Source organism: Dermacentor albipictus, chromosome 7 (assembly GCF_038994185.2).
Source record: "Dermacentor albipictus isolate Rhodes 1998 colony chromosome 7, USDA_Dalb.pri_finalv2, whole genome shotgun sequence".
NCBI classification, from domain to species: domain Eukaryota; kingdom Metazoa; phylum Arthropoda; class Arachnida; order Ixodida; family Ixodidae; genus Dermacentor; species Dermacentor albipictus.
In genome coordinates, this window is record NC_091827.1 from 115,041,498 (window position 1) to 115,059,299 (window position 17,802).

Here is a 17,802-nt window from a genome sequence, read left to right on the forward strand (position 1 = left end):
CTTTCCTGTTCTTCGCATTGTTATGTCGGGTGGACTTAATTTTAAACAGAAATGGCGCATCACAAGCAGTTGTTTTCTACGGTGTTCTAAAACCTAAACAATAGGGAGTTTTACGTGCCAAAACCACTTTCTGATTATGATGCACGCGGTAGTGGAGGACTCCAGAAATTTCGAACACCTGGGGATGTTTAACATGCACCTAAATCTAAGTACAGGGGTACTTTCGCATTTTGCCTCCATCGAAATGCTGCGGCCATGGCCGGGATTCGATCTCACGACCTCGTGCTCAGCAGCCTAACACCACAGACACTGAGCAACCACGGCGGGTCGTTGTTCGAAAACTGTGTTTACATGTATGCCGTAAGTATACCATAGTAAACGAAGGACGACAGGAAATTAGAACAAAGAAGACAAAAGAGGTTTCAGGTGGCAGCTAAAACATAGTTGGTATCATCCGCATGGAATTAGATCGGCTAAATAATAAAAAAAAACGATGCATGATATCTAGGGCATAAGGCATATACATAGCGCTGGTGATAGCTCCGATAGATTTCCTGACAAATTTCTATGCATTTTCTTTCGGTCCAGGAAGAGGAAATCACAGCAATATACCAAAACTACTTCAGCCATTTTTTTGGTGGTTTCGGCACTTTCGTAATCCCAGCCGATGTCAACAACGTGCAGAAGAAAAACGATTATTTCGCTGCTCAGAAATCCATCCTGGTGCGTACATTTGTTTACCTATTCGTCAAAAAGTGACGGTGCAAGAGCAGGGATCGATAAGGACAGTTTATTGCGTTTTTTGTTCGCATCAGTCTGTGCGTTAGCATTGTCCAAGGTCGGGTTCACTGCTGTGGCATATTGCGTCACGCGCCTGCTACGTCACTGCCTTGTCACCTTGTCGCGGTCACGAAGACATCGATTCAGCCGTGGCACCCGAGATGGGCGGTGCGGGCTCTGTTCAGCTCACGCCGCCCGATCTTGGAGGTCAGGCTTGAGCTGTGCCCAACGAATGTGCCCTCTGAAAGCATTTCTGTCGCCCATTGGGCAGCACAACGTTGAAACGAGGCAATAACTTGAATAAAATGTTGTTAATTGGATACTTTTAAAAACGCTGTCTTTGAATTCGATGCACAATTTAGAGCTATAGAATACGTATTGTACAAGCATCTATATCTTTAGGTGATTATTTTGTTTAATTAGCTAATAAATACTAAGAAGGAATGTAAAGCTTGCGCAATGCGACTGGTTAAAAATTCGGCAGAGACACTTAGGACTGCTTACGTGGGGGAATAGGAAAGCATTGACCGTTTGTAGACCTCGGAACGTTATGGACGCGCTCATGATCGAGCGCCCGCCAGCCAGAACCGTGAAGCCGCCGTGATAGTGGGGAAACGTGCTGGTCTCTCATACTGGAGGACCGGGTTCGATTCCCACCCAGACCAAAATGTACCAAATTTCCTTCTCATATGCAATATACTTTGTTTACACAAACTTCCGTGAAAAATTTGAAGCAAATGGGAGCATTTTGGACATGTCATAACTTTGCCCCGGCGGCCATTTTTGTGCAATATTTTGGTTGCGCCGACGCCGACGGATTTTCGCGGAAAGGGCATATATTATTTTCGCATTAAAGACACCTTTAGTCCCATCCTCGTATCTCGCAGCCCTCATTCTTCATTGGACCCGCGCTAGCTTGGACACCCCACATCTGACGACAGTGCATCGCAATTTGTGACTGAAGTAGCCCAGGAAGTGACCTAAAGAAAGCTACAAGTGACGGACAACAAAACCAGAGAACGCATAGGGTAAATTAACGCTTACGTTCAATGGAAATGTAGAAATAATCAGGTAAACAAAAAGATTACTTAGCGCAGGAGGGGTCGGAACCCACATCCTTCGCATTAGGCGTACGGTGCTTTGCGAATAAGCTACAAAAGAACCAACCCTTCGGGCAACTTTCGGGCATGTGGGAACAAGATTAGCTCAGGCAGGTTTAGCCAGCGCGGCCAAGGTGGCCGAGGTAGAGAGGATTGTTAATCGTAGCTGTCAGACAGCGCTTGAGCTTAGGAAATTGCACCTGGGCAGTAAACTCGCGTGTATATAACTATGGACTAGTATTTACGGTGACCAAAAGGACAGTGGTGTGAAGACGACGTCGACGATTAGAGGCTAGCACAGGCGATTGCCTCTTGGCCAAGTGCCGCGCATTTGTAAATATACCTGTATATATACCTTTGTTGCCTGCGTCTTCCTACGTAACATTTTGGTGGTGGTGGCCGTTCCTTGTACCTCATCACGGAGCTTCGCAGTGGACGGTACGTCGACCCTTCCAGCATGGCTCCCGGCTCGGACAACGGCTGTGGCAGCTGCTGCGACTTCGATCGCGTCAGCGACTTCGAACGCGTCAGCGCCAATAACCGGTGGGGCCCTAGTATTATGATCGCCATTGTAGTCTTTTACCTCGGTAGCACACCTCGAGTTTGGTTGGCTTCGGACACACAAAGATGAGCTCACCAGTTGGTATACACTTAAGCAAAAGCTCCGAGACATGTTCGGCAGCCCTTACTGTCACCAACTTGCCGCGAAGAACACATTCTCTAGCCGCGTGCAGACGTCAACAGAACCCTACGTCACGTAAATTCAAGACGTCTAGGCTGTATGCCGCAAAGTTGACGCACACATGACTGAGTCAGGCAAGGTTTCCCACGTTCTCAAAGGTGTTACCGATGAAGCTTTCAACTTGCACGTCTTCAACAACGTGGCGACGGTGGGCGCAGTTATCAAAGAGTGCCGCCGCCTGCAACTCGCAAAAAGGCGATGTATCGACTAGCAGTTCGCCCGTTTATCAAACACGCTTGCAGGACCTTCATGTGCCGACGCTCCTTGTCCCGAAAACATTGGCAATGCTACCAGGATCTTCCGGGGTCGCATTTAGACCACCTATCCGGCGGTATTCGACTCTAGTTCCTCCGACTCACCTGCAGTCACGGTTTCCTTGATCGGTGCAATTGTACACCAAGGAATCGCCATGATGGGTTTCCACACCGTCTGCTCGGCCCATCGCCCTGATGCCCGCCGGATCCTTCGATTCCGCCTCGTCTCTCATCTCATTATCCACCAAGTTTCCACGACCCATCTGAATGGTGAACTGCTGACAACAAGCCCACTGGTTTTCACCGCCGTCGAATTGGGCATATTTCTCGCCACAGTCAAAGTCGCTGGAGATCCCCAACCCGGACCGCGCATACTGGCTACTCTCACCCAAGCATCCCTTCTCGTCTCTATTCCGCATGGTCCGATAATACCGCCAGTGAATATCCAACACTGACCCGCCGTTATTCGCGATCGCCTTCTCCCTAACGCCTACATTCTCGTTCGCCCCAGCCCGCTCGCTCATATTGGACGACTCATACGGCCGCCCCTAGCCGGAAAACTAGACGATACAGCGCCTCGATAAGCCGCTGCATTGCTCCCTACAAAGCCCAATCCTCAACTGACCCTACTCACTCATATGAACCATCTTGACGTGCAAGTCGACGGTGTTCCTGTGTCTGCTCTTATAGACAATGGGGCGCATTTATCTATTAGGAAAGCTGAACTTCGTAATTGGCTGAAGCAAATAACACTCGCCACAACGCCTGATGTCCGTGTCGCCGACGGCGGAACAGCCTGCGCAATTGGTATATCTGCCATCCGCGTCTCGTTCGCCGATCACTCCACTATCGTTCCCTTTGCAGTCATTGTCCACTGTCGACATCATCCTCGGCATCAACTTCCTCTACGCGCATTCTGCTCTCCTAGAGTGTTAAGCCAGTACTCTCCGTCTTCACCTGCCTGTTCTAGATCCCGCCGAACCACCCTCTCAATCACCTCCATTCCGTAGACTTCGTTCGCTTGCCACGTTCGGCACTGACCTACGTTGACTTGGTGTCGTCCTCAAGGGTGCCCGACAATCACTACATCGCGGCTCCGATACAAGACGTCCTCCTTACATATGGTATTGCAGTATCTCATCCAGTTTTATCTGTTAGGATGAATGCCGTTTGCCTATTCTCAATTTTGGCTCGACGACACTAGTGCTGCCATGCGGGATGTCTCTGGCCCAACTTTGCTCATTCGAGGATCACTCAGTAGCAGGAATTACAATAGACGTCAATTCAAGCGAACCTCCTTTACCATCGCAGTCCGAAACTTGTACCATCGCCGACTAAAAGAAAATGATTGCGCCCGACATGCCATCCGAGCACGTTCGTGAGCTCGACCGCGTTCTGTTTCCCTACCACGATATGTTTTACTTTAACGATCGTCCTTTGACCCAAACTACAGCTGGTAAAGATCGCATTAATACCGGCGATGGCCCTCTTATTCATCGCCGCCCGTATCGAGTGTCACCAGCTGAGCGCCAAGTTATTCACGGATAAGTTCGCAAAATGCTCGCCAAGAACATTATTGAACCATCATGTAGTCCATGGGTGTCACCTGCTGTACTGGTAAAAAAGAAGGATGGCTCATGGAACTTTTGCGGGGATTATCGACACCTTAACAGGGTTACCAAAAAGGACGTGTATCTCCTATCTCAGATTGATGAGGCCCTTGACTGCCTCCACGGTGCTGGCTACTTCTCCTCTACTAACCTTCGCTCCGGCTACTGGCAGATTGCCGTAGACGACGTCAACCGCGAGAAGACTGCTTTTGTAACACCCTACGGTCTTTATCAATTCAAAGTGATGCCGTTCGGTCTATGTAACGCTTCTGCCACTTTTGAACACATGATGGACTCCCTTCTTCACGGTTTCAAATGGTCCACGTGCCTGTGCTACTTGGACGACGTTATATTATTATCCCCAACATTCGCTACGCACCTCAAGCGCCTCTCAGCAGTCCTGGACGTTTTTCGTCTAGTCGGTCTACAACTCAATGCATCGAAGTGCCAATTCGGCCGTCGCCAGATAACCATCCCTGGAAATCTATTTCATGCGAACGAAGTGCAATCGTACTCAGGCACAATTTATACTGTTACGCACATCCCTGTTCTGAAGTATGTCAAGGATGTGTGAATCTTCATTGGCTTTTGCTCTTACTTCCGCGCTTCGTGGAAAATTTCGCGGCCACAGCACGACCACTGACCAAGCTTTTGAAGAATGACGCCCCTTTCAAGTGGGGCGATAACTAGGCCTCCGCATCCTCGCATCTAATCGGCCTTCTCACAACACCGCCCGTTCTTTCCCATTTCAATCTTTCTGCGCCTAGAGAAATCCGTACTGATGCCAGCGGCCATGGAATTGGCGCAGTATTAGCAGAACGTCAGCGCTGCAACGGCCGTTTTATTGGTTACGCCAGCAGGCGCAACCATTCTCTGAGCGCAACTGTTCCATGACTGAGCGTGAGTGTCTGGTCGTAGTTTGGGTGGTTGCAAAGCTCCGGCCATACTTATAAGGCTGACCCTTCTCAGTAGTCAGCGACCTTCACGCGGTTTGCTGGTTGTGCTCTCTACAGATCCTACAGGTTGTGTCTGCCTTCGCTAACATCGCGGATGAGCAGTACTGGGACCTATGCTGCGAGCACTCATCGAGCGTCTGCTCTCCATACCTCCAGACGCCTCCGTTCACCTATGTGTCCTCCAAGGCGGCATTCTGCACGGACTGAACTTCCTCCCTGAGAGATCTGATGTTCTTGTCGGGCCCAAACATGTACAACGGACTGTGCTCTTTGAGCGCCATGGCGCACTCACTTCAGGGTGCCTTGCGGTAACCCGTACGTACGACCCCGTATGCCACCGCTTCTATTCGCCCGGCCTCGTTCGCTCCTTCCGTCACTATGTTGTTGACTGTGGTTCCTGCTAGCATTGGAAAACGCCTCATGTGCTGCCAGCCGATCACCTCCAGTCGATCACCGTCCCTGTAGAGCCGTTCTTTCGTGTTGGATAAGACTAGCTCGGCCCCTTTCTCACGTCATCCTCTGGGAACAAATGGGTAGCGCTTGCCACTGATTACGCCACCCAATACGCCACCACATGGGCTCTCCCGACCAGTTCGCCACTGACGTCAGGGACTTTCCCTTGCATGAAATTATATTGCTTCATTGCCCTCCGAGACAGCACCTTACTGACCGTGGTCGTAACTTTTTGTCGAAAGTTGTCGCCGACATTGTGTGCACCTGTTCCACTGAACACAAGCTGACCACTTCACACCGTCATCAAACCAATGGACTGACGGAGTCGTTATACCGTACCCTCAGAGACATGCTGTCCGTGTACGTTTCGAAGTACCACCATGGCGGCGCCATTGCCATTCCTTACCCCCATTTGAGTACTGTTCTCCGCACGACACCGCCAGATTTTCTCCATAGTATTTTTTGTACGGTCGCGAACCGACTTTGCCTCTTGATACTGCACTTCCTACTGCTGCGAGCTCAACAAGCAAGTATGCACACGACGCCATCCCCCTCACTGACCATGCGCGCCAGCTTGCCCGTACTCGACTGACGGCCTCGCAAGCCACTCAACAGGGTTAGTACAATGCCCGCCATCGTGACGCACAGTTTTCGTTTGTTGCGCTTGTACTCCTGTGGTCGCCCTCCCGCTTGCTTACTGCTGTACTGCTTCCGTACTTCTGTACTTCTGTACTGGCTTGCTGTACTGCTTCCGAACTCAGCCTTGCTCCAGGACAGCGCTTTTGCCGCCGTGGGTAGTGCTACGAACCAGCAACTACGATGGCGAAAAGGCCAGTAGTGTGAAAACGACGACGATTAGAGGCTAGTGCGTGATGTTTCCTCTTGGCCGAGTGCGGCGTATTTGCTTGGAAATATACTTGTATATAGCTTCTCGTCTGTGCCTTGCTAAGTAACAATATATTAAGCCTTATAGCACCAAGAATGTCGAATGCGAGGTCCTCGCTAAGCAGTGTGCCAGAATATGAAGAAAGGCTCCATTATCGGCCAATTGTACGAAGGGACAGACAGCGAAGCCAGAGAAAGCGTGCGCGATGGTTATTGGCCTATAATTTAACGTTCAAAATAACCGGATTGAAATTGATATCTGCACTTAAACTGAAACATGTAAAATAATTAGAATTTGAGGTTTTATGTCCCAACACAGTGATCACATTAGGAGGCATGCCGTTGCCGGAGTCTCCAGGTTAATGTCTACCTGCGGTTCTTTGCGATGTCCACAATGCCCGGTACTCGAGCGTTTTGGTATTTCTCCCACAGTGAAACTCGGCCATGGTGGTCGCGAATGAAACCCTCAACCTCGTGCTTAGGAGTGCCACGCCACCGCCACTGAGCCTCCACAGCGGGTAAAACAACGATCAACTTCCCTTAGGACTGATCTGGCTTCGCCGCCTGTCACATCGTATGATTGTGATAAACGCAAAATTGGGTCCCTCGGACGCCTATTCATCTACGACAAAAATCGCCAAGTTTTTTTCGTCCTAAGTTCTTTTTTGCTTTTCAAGGCCACCTCGGTAAGCAATGTGTCCGGCACCAGGATTGGCTGAAATTTTCTATTACGAGAACTTCTAGTGTAAGACATTTTCCGAATACGGACCTTCACTCTTCATAAAAGCAAGGCGTTTAAGGGGTGGTTTGCTCAGAACTTGAGAACAAAATTTTAAATCTGGAGTAGAAGCCTTTAACATGGGTAGTTTCAAAAGGCGTTTTATCGTGATATTGCTTGTTCGTTCACTGGCTACTAGAAAGGCGGAATTGTAGATAGTCGGCGCGGCCACGAGTGGCCTCGATCGTAGCTGCATTCTCGAGTTTGCAATATTCGGCATGTTGCAAACGCTGCTATGTTCATTATCGGGGTCCAATTTCATACATGCCTGAGTGCTAGTCTAAACGTATATAGAGGTGTCGGCACTGACAAACGTCTCGCAGTCTCAACCTGCTCCTGATGTGACAAGCAACCAGGCGCAGCAGTATTACTTGTTCACCCAGTTAGTACAAGTTTATTTTGGTACTAATGACACACAAGACGATGACAAATAACAATACGCCGATGGGGTATTTACTGTTATTTGCGTCTTGTTTCGTGCCATTTCCATCAAGGTGAACCAAGTACGAGCGTATTACCCATTATTATCGAAAGAAGGCTGTAGTGGTCTTCCGGAAAGGATACGAGGGTCTCGCAAACGCACTTTAGACACACTGCCACTAGGGGAAGCTGGGACAAAACCGAGCCGAAGTTTGCAAATGAATGCCATTTTTAACATTTCAAATATTCGACAAACTAATAATACACAACCGTTCTTTTCGATCTTGGTCTTGAGATAACTAATTTTAACTATGAGGGGTACAGCTAAACACACACACACACACACACACACACACACACACACACACACACACACACACACACACGCACGCACGCACGCCCACACACGCACGCACGCACGCGCACACACAGACACACACACACTGACACAAATCGGGATATTTAGAAACCCACAATGTCACATTTTGCCTCTTGCTCCTAGGCGAACCGAAATGTCTTCGTAAAAAGAATCAGTATTCAGCTAAAGGAAATTAAACGGGCACCATGGGTCCTGGCACAATGCGTGGGCCTACTGTGCACACGTTTCGTATTGAATCCACACAATGTCTGGCTCTCTTTGCTTCAGGTACAGAAAAAGCACTTACAGTGCTTCCAATGAATGTTGGAATCGCTTTGTGACAGTTTCGGCTTTTGGGACATGAACGGTGTGCCTCTATATTTTGTATCTTCACTTAGGTTTCATGGTTATTTCCACCACAGTTGGAGTCGCATGGTTGGCAGCCTTAGGCACTATCTTCTCATAGACGGATCAGGTCAACACAGTTGTAGTTTCAGAATGTTTTCGCCCGGTTTTCAGAACTTTAGGCACCGGAAAACTGTGACGCAGCCCTTGGTGCTCTGCTGTTATCACGCTATCACCAACAATGGAAGAATACTGCGCTTTCCAGTCCTTTTTTCATTCCTTCCTCTCGCCAGGAAGCTCTCCTCTCAGCTCTAAAATTACAATTTACAATTAAATTGCAATTTAGGAGCAAGCACAATATTCAAGCGCACTGGTTGAAGCTTCTGAAAACGTCGCAATGTCTTGTTTTTTCCCAAACGTTAGCCTCATGAAATTCATTTACTTGTGTCAAAACAAGAAAAGCGAAGGGCTGCAAACGTTTCATGAATTCTTTCCATATTGATATTGATACAATACTTACATTCATTCTTCGAGGCTTGCTGGTACTGCTGCAGGGACTAAAAAAAGCCAAAGTGCAAGTTTGCGGGCCTTTCGCTCATTGTACAGCTCACACACACCCACTGATCTTTCTCCCTCGGCGTTTATTCCACCGATCATAACGATTGTTGCTTCCTTTGAAGGCAGACGCTACAGATACACCTCACTGACACGTTTAATGTATACTGGTGAAGGATTTTCATGATAGATGACGTTAGGTAAATATGTTGCATTTTGCCACGCGTCTCATTGTGCCCCACTTTCCTCTAGTTAGTCTTGTTTACGCATTAACGCGAAAACTGTTATTGTTTTGATTCAAAGCATCCCTTGCCTAATGCCAGCACTTTGCGGTAGGTAGGTAAGCAGGTCAGTGGGTCGCGCCACGTTTTCGACCTCTCAAGTACTACATTGAAAGCAAATATCACATGCCGGATGGTTGGTTTGAAGCAGTGTCGCTACAAGGTAGAGATTTCTTTCGCTCAATTTTACTCCTATATTATCATCCATCGTTTCCGACCGGCCCATTCCGTTTATAATGTACGCGGGAGCGCAGATTAGGCCACTGACGTCAGGAGTAAATAGATGGTATTGGAATAGAATGAATATGTTACGTCGTCCCAGGACCGCTGAGAACCAAAGCCCGATGCTCTATCTTGTAGAACGACCTCAAACATTTGGTAGTTTTAGTCACACGGGACTGCGTGACCTCAAATGGTATATTTGTTTATATTATTGAACATGGGGTAATTCCAGTGGCACATTTAAAGTGCTGATCTGATCTGAATTTGATCTGACATGCCTTGACTAGCAGTCCTCACCCTGAACTGGAAGAAATGTCGCTTTGGCGAATCAGGGGCGCTAGGGTTTCGACATCAAGTGTAAACAGTTGTTTGCGACAGGACGAACGTAAGCTCGCTGCAGTTACTGATTCTAAGATGAAGCATGACCATATAAAGCCGACAATGAAGCCAAGGAAGCATCGGGGAAATTAGTTGAAGTTGAAATTTTAATGTAGAAAATAACGAAGGGAAAAGGGGCATGGAAGTGCACGAATAGGTAGCTCGTCGGCCGTGGTAACCGAACTTAAAGCCTCCGCATTACATGTTCGTTGCACTAACAATTGTGCTACGGTGACGGCTATTAATCCGTCCACTAACGGGGGTATTTATGTTTACTAGCAATCTATCCATAGTATTTTTAACCCGGGTAACTCAGAGCCATGGTGTTCGGAGGTGGAACATCCTCTTTTGCCCGATGGCGTCACTTACCACGTGACATGAGTAATGCGCAAGTTGTCGGCTGTGCTCCCACCGGTGACATTATCTTTTCGACCACTTTCTTTTTAAATTTCCTTCAGTATTTTATACATTTCACTTTGAACTACAGCTAATATCCCTGATGTTTTCCTTGACTTCATTGTCTGTTGGCTTCATGTGGCCCTTATTAACAAAATGGAGCACCTCGGTACGCCGTCTTCTGTCGTTTGAGCAGCAGAAGTCGCATAACGAAGTTCTTAGGACCCTTGCTCGTACTTCAGACCTTCTTTATCCATGTTTCCTGGCATGGCCAACGCATTGATTTTGCTTTCACGCGCAAGGTTGTCTCTTTTACCTGAAAGTTGAATGGCCGTTTCTCGTTTTTCAACTTCAGTTTGTGCCTTATTCCCGCCTCTACTTCAGCATATCGACGCCTCTGCCTGCGCAGATTCGCGAATCGGCGCTAGCGGTACGGTATCGGCATTAACGCAGTCATTGTCCTACATCTTGGTTTTAATTAATTATGGGGTTTAGCATGCCAAAACTTCTTTCTGATTATGAGGCACTACATCTTGGTGTCGCAGAAAATCTGCCCGTACCTTTTAATCATTGAGCAAGTTTCACCGCAAGTACACCACCACCAAGTGACAGGGCCTTGCAGGTCACGAGCTCCGCCTATATCTCTACTGCCCCCGCTTTACGATTCTTACTCACCGCTCCATGCATTGTTTTTTTGTCATACACGATGGCATCCATAGTTTCAAGAATTTGTCTTTGCGGTACTTTACAAGAGTGGCTGCCATAATTTGCATGGGCTGCTTTCGAAGAACCGCGATACTGCGCTCACTCTTTTAACCTGTTCTTTTTCCTGGGGCCTATGGTATACCAGTGGAGGAAGTCCACCGGGTGGAAAGCCAGAAATGAGAAAAAGGAGCCGCGTCATTCGGGATGCTTGAATCGTATAATGTCAGCCTGTATTCATTGTTAGATTGTTCAGTTTGGGATTCGAAAAGCAATTTACAGTTGAATTTCGGGTGTTTTGAAACTCATGTTGTGGCATCGGCAGTAGAATTTCCTACAAAAATTGCTACACCAAAATCTGCCACAAATACGTCTATGGCAGCTGAGAGCGCTGCTATTCAGCCGAGATGCGGATGGTGGTTATTACGAGTATTTGACTTAAGTTGGCCCTCATTGCTTTGACCAGCTTTGCAATTTTGATCATAATAATTAAACCAACTCCTTTGCTGTGAATTCGAAAACACGCAATTATTATGCATGTGCTCGTTCTTTCATTGCCTTCGGCGTTTAAAAAGAAAAAATGCGACTGAGAATTCGGGCCCATAAACCTAAATAACGCATAATAATTAAGTCATAAAATGCCTCAATCCAGAGCCTTAAGACTGGATAGCTTCACCCGCGACCTCAGGTAGCTGTACGATCACAGCGTCGCAGTTGCCTCTAGTATTTTTGTAGCAAGCTGTACACAGTCGTTACACTTCTTGTCTTTTCATTCTTCTGTGTTTAGCAAACCTCCGCTCACGACCACAGTGGTTAAGTTGGTATTCCAGAAGTACAGCCGACCAAATGTCTGTTCTTCTCTGTTTATAATTTATCAGTTAGGCTCTGGAGAAGGAAGAGTTAACAATGTAAACAGTTAATTATTAGCAGTGAGCAAACTTTTTGCATTGCTTATTACGTGAACCGTGAAGCCTCACTTTTTTGTTCTTTTGCTTGCAGAAGAAACAGAAAATCCGTGTTGCTATAATGGAACAGTTCGACAAAGATGTCGAACAGCTGAAATGCGACGTAAGTAGGCCCGCGCTGAAATTAGAACCGAGGTATAGAGCTGAAAAAAGAATACGCGTTCGGCTCGGCTTCGAGTTCAGTGCGCTCCAATTTTACTTCGGTTCAGTTCCTGTTCGAACTGCCTGAAATAATAACGGTTCGTGAACCGGTTCGGAACACAGAAGTGCTTCGTGCACAGCTTCGGCACAGCAATCTTTCTTTGGCGAAATTGGTTGTAAAACTGCTCTGCGGTATAAAACTGCTCTGGCATGCAGCGTAGATGCGGCCGTTGATGTTCTATGCTGGGTCTTTCTTTTTTTTCCTTCGTGCACTCGTTGCAAGTACGATGCCCGCCGTTGGGATAAACACATCCCGTTAGTTGTATTGCTGGAAATTTAGTGGTGGCGTTTTCGAAAACTAGCTATCGAAAAACAGCCGGGGCACCTTGTGAATAGTGAGTAACGACGTTTTTCTCTACAACGTGCAGTTGCAAATAGGTTGCACAAATACGGGCAATTTTTTTAACGTAAATGTGAAGGACACATTTAATCAGTGAAATTGCCTTTGTCCACATGAGGTGGGCTTAGTTTCCCAGACTTGACAGAAGTATGGTGAGTTAACTGTTGTTTTTTTCTTCGCGTAATTAGAACAGGGTTGTTTGTGAGTGAACTGTGGCGCATACACGGCGCGGATTCACATTGTGTTTTAGGTAAATTGCCTCCTCAAGGATCTATTCTGTAGCAATGAAAGAAGCCAGCACGTGACAGTGTTAAGTTGTCTTTTCTGTCTTTTTTATCAAAGCAGGTGAAGACAGCGTTGCTACTGATGACATGAAAAAGGGTAGTTTGTGCTAAGCGCCGCCACGATATTTCTTGCGCAGTTTGCAAGTGGTGCCGTGCCGTGGGGTGACTACGAGGCCGTAATGGTCAAAATCATGCAGATTGTCCCTTCGGATCGATTTGTCTAAATTGAAGGGCGTTACAGCATACTTAGAGGCGCTAAACGTGCGCCGAACCATAAGACGCGAGACAAGCACGTTTGCTGTTCCGTTTAAAGCCGGTGTTACGGCGTACTGAGTTGGTAGCGACATTCATTAGAGACAAAAGCGTCATGGGTATAGGCAGCCGTGCTGATCAACTAGTTGGTTTTCCTATTTCGCGTTCTCACGGACACCGCCTTTTTTGTTCTCCGTGTGTCATGACGTGTGCCTTTTAAGTGTTATTCAGTAAAAGTAACCAGCTGGCCAAACAGCCGACGTGGGAGCTTGAACAGACGCAGTCATTCTGCAGTGCCCCTTAAGCAACGTTCTTGAGCCGGCAACAACTGGCATGACCGAGTTTAGAAGTGCAAGCCTAACTGCCGATGTGGCCGTGCAGTTACCAGCCACAGGCCTATTGTCCATCTCCATTCTCGCGCATAACGCAACTCGTGAGTCGTAACGATGTTCTCGTGTGGTGCGCCTCCAGAAAAGTAATCATTTCAAAGACTCACCTCATGTATTAAGCACCCGTTTGGACATCATCATCATCATCAATATCATCATCGTGTTATCATATTTTATGTACACTGCAGGATGAAGGCTTCTATCAGCTATCTCCAAATAATCCTGCCTTGAGCTGGCTGATTCCTTCTTGCGCCTGCAAACTGCCTAGCTTAATCACCTCACGTTTTCTGCAGTCCTGGACAGTGCTTCCCTTTCCTTGGCACCTATTCTGTGACTCTAATGGCCAACCGGTTATCTGTACAGCGCATTACATGACCTGCCCAGATTGATTTTTTTTCTTAATGTGAACTAGTATAACGGCTACCACCGTTTGAACTCTCGTCCACACCGCCGTCATCCTGGCTCTTAACGCTACGGCTAACATTTTTTGTTCCATCGCTTTTTACGTAGTCTTTAACTTGTTCTTGAGCTTCCTTGTTAATCTCTGAGTTGCTGCCCCATATATTAGCAGCGGTATAAAAAGCACAGATTGTACACTTCTTTTTCAATAACAGTGGTAAGATCACACTCATCATTTGGTAATGACTGGGAGTACGGTATATATTGCATTTCTTGTTTCACTATTGTGTCATTTGAAGGTACATTCAGGTCCAGAATCGTGCCAAACCGGCACCCTTTATTATTTTTTCAGGCTCAGGTTCAGTTCCCGCTAGAATTATGGCTCGGTTACGTTCTTAGATTTTGGTTGAGGTTCGGTGCTACATCCGGTTAGAATGAATGCACTACGGGTACTACGCACCGCGCGAGATTTACAACCGTTCTTATACTGTAACAGCTATGGCTCCTGAAGGTGCACTGTTAATGTCGCTGTGGATAAGTTCCGCAATGTGGGACATTTGTACAAATACATTCGACTTACATAGTATAACCTACTAACTGCGCAAGAACACGGGGACTAAGAAAGAAGAAGCAAAAGCACGAACTCTCGTTCATTTGTACAAAAATTTGTCACTTAAGTACTCCATCGTCACATGACCAGCCGGGTGGTAGAAATAAACACAAGGAAAAACTAACCGGACAAGCATCTCTATCAACCCTTGAATAGGCCGAGGTTGCATAATTGCCAAAGAACTTCCATGACGCAACATATAATCGACGGAATATATAAATGACATGATATAAGCTGCAATATAAACTCCAATGTAATCGCAGTTCGCGCTTTTGTCGTCTGGTATATCTCAGCCTTCCTGTTGCTGCGCAGGTAATATGAATCAATGTCAATTCGTCCAACTTTCAGTGCTAGTAGAATATATATGGTTCAACTGATCGCAAATTTACACAGCGTGCGATAACCATACAAATAACACACAGCGCCAACGCTGTCATGCGCTAGGTACACGCTAGGTACACTAGCAGTATGCCCCAAAAACTGCCCAAACGGGAGTAGTCCTCAGCGAAATATTTCACTTACTTAGTGGAACTCATACAGAATGATATTAACACCTTTCTTGCCTTGGACGGGTTGAGTTCGTCCACGCGTTTCTGGTAAAAACGGCCATGCACTAGGTCAGCTTGCCAATGTTAGTTTGCGTTTTCTAGCAGCACCATTGGTGAGCCTAGTTCAGCCTCAGTGCTCACTCACGCCTTTCGTAGAAAGTCCACCACACAATTGATGAGACTGCTCAAGCAAAAACAAATTCATTCTTGCCCAGGAAATAAAGCACATCTGGGAAGTAAAATACACGAGTGGTGCATTTATAAATAATTTCTCCATTTGTGGCCAGAATTTCGAATATTAGCGCGGTGCAGGAGAGGTTAAGAGTAGCATCTAAAAGAAGTTTCCCCCAAGGAATAACCGATGCCGAAGGAGACCACTCCACTAAAGACGTGGAATATTTTAAAAACGTTATATTTCGATTGATTTAGGCATACATTGTCTGGGGTGAAGAGACTAAATGCAGAATAACTCTGACCGACCCGGCTGCCTCCATCCTTACATTGCTCCGTAGCAGAGAGTTATAAAAGGCTTCCTTTTTACGCCTAAGAGTGTGAAGGCGTCCCATTTAAGAGATGAGATGGAATTCCCAGGACTGGCAGAACTGATCAACAAGGAGAAATTAAGGGATGTTCCAAATTTTAATGTGAGAACGACTGAGAAAGCAATGAAAAATGGACGCAGCATGAAACCAGAAGAAAACAAGGCACAGGACAAGCCAAGATTTATGCACTGAAAGATAAGCAGACTAATATCATCCGCAATTTCGAACATAAAGTAAGAGCAGCAGAATAATTCTATACTGACCTATACAATACCCAGAGGAGACACAATAGCTTCATTCGAAGTAGTGTTGAACAGGTTAGAGAGCCTCCGTATACAACTTGCGATGAAGTTAGAAGGGCCTTGCAAGACATGAACCGGGGGAAAGCAGCAGGAAAAGGCGGAATAATAGTCGATTTAATTAAAGATTGAGGAGATATACTTCTTTAAAAAGTTGCCTCTCTTTATACTAAATGTCTCATGATTTCAATGGTTCCAGAAAATGAAGAATGCCAACATTGTATTAATCCTCAAAACAGGGAGACATTAAAAAATTGAAAAATTATAGGCCCATTAGCTTACTTCCAGTATTGTACGAAACATTCACCACGAAAATTTGCCATAGAATAAGGGCAACACTGGACTTCAGTCAACCAAGAAACCAGGTTGGCTTCAGGAAGAGATATACTACAATGGATCACATCCATGTCATCAATCAGTTAATCGAGAGATCTGCTGAGTTCCACGTGCCTCTCGATATGGATTTCATAGATTACGAAAAAGTATTTGACTCAGTAGAGATATCAGTAGTTCTCGTTCCCCTCGCGAAAGGAAGTATACGGAATCATACCTCATACACAAGTTTAATTGCCTACACCCGACGGGAATTAATTTGGCACGCGGCAACTTAGAATCTTTAAAAGCGTTAACTTAAATCTGAAATTCTCATATCATCAACGAAGACACAAAACACATTATGCCACCAGCTAACCTTAATTCTTACCCTCGCCTACTCTTCCACTCCGAAAATTTTTTTCCTGGCTACTACTCAATTTACTATACTCTTTCAGGTTTTTACGCCTATATCAACTGTGCGAACCCCTTCTCCAATGTACACTTGCCCCCGCCCGCTTCTGCGCGCGTCTCCGGTTTCGGTCCCGCCCCGTTCTCTTTTCCCTTCTTTTTTCAGTATATATTTTTTGAAACCCCCTCACCAACACATTCCGAAGTCAATATGCCTTTTTCGGCGCCTCAACCCAGAGTATCGCCATTTCTGGATGCCGCCGTAATGACACCTACATTGAGCGACTGGTGCAATGCCCCTTGAAAGACCATGCCGCTGCTTTAAGTCACCCCGTACATTGCACCGCAGACTCCTGGTCGCCGTCTTAACTATTTCAATATTACTCCACGTATTACTGCTATGCTTTTCAAGTCACCCTTTCAACTCGTTCTTTTATTTATTATTTTTCGTCTTTTGTGTTTCTCGCGCACTGACCGCCTGGCCGGCTCTTCTAGTGCCACGGGAGCATGCCGCCAGCGGCACCCCTGAACGCTTCCTAACCTCTCGTATCCCCAACACGCTCCCAGGCGCCGGTCCTTCTTAAAATTTTCTCTTTCTCTTTCTTATTCTCGCTGTCTCCCCCTTTTTTGTCTGTTTCGGGGTCGCCCTGGCTTCCCCCCCCCTTTTCTTTTGTCCCGTGCCTTTGTTTCTGTTCTTTTCTCCCCACGCTCCCACTCTCCCGTTCTTGTCACCCCTTCTTGGGAACAAAGCTCACAGACGTCGGACGACAGCGCTCATTTCCTCTGAAGTCTCTCTCTTTAAAACCATCCACCAGCGACAACACCCGCACGTGACGTCACTGCACTAACCCTTTAAAACTAGCATGACGAGGATGACGAGGCCGTCTTTGACGAAGATAGGTCCCCCTATCGAAACGTTGGCCAGCCTTTCCGAGGCACCTTATCCCTGTTTTCAAACTTTATACCACAATATGCTATTCCATCTGTCAGCCCCTTTCTTGTTTTTGGACTTCACAGGGGGACCGTATCATGAGA

General features: G+C 46.7%; 1 protein-coding gene across 9 annotated transcripts in view; it reads left to right on the forward strand.

Moving 5' to 3' along the window:
- LOC135918500 (uncharacterized) overlaps nucleotides 1-17,802 on the forward strand; it is a 349,800-nt gene that overhangs the window by 258,392 nt on the left and 73,606 nt on the right. For 7 of the 9 annotated variants that reach the window (XM_065452107.1, XM_065452112.1, XM_065452111.1 and 4 more), the window contains 2 exons: nucleotides 589-723; nucleotides 12,215-12,283. In XM_065452107.1, coding sequence (XP_065308179.1) covers nucleotides 589-723; nucleotides 12,215-12,283 — 204 coding nt within the window. The remainder of the gene's footprint in view (nucleotides 1-588; nucleotides 724-12,214; nucleotides 12,284-17,802) is intronic. The other 2 variants (XM_065452109.1, XM_065452114.1) reach the window with 1 other exon arrangement.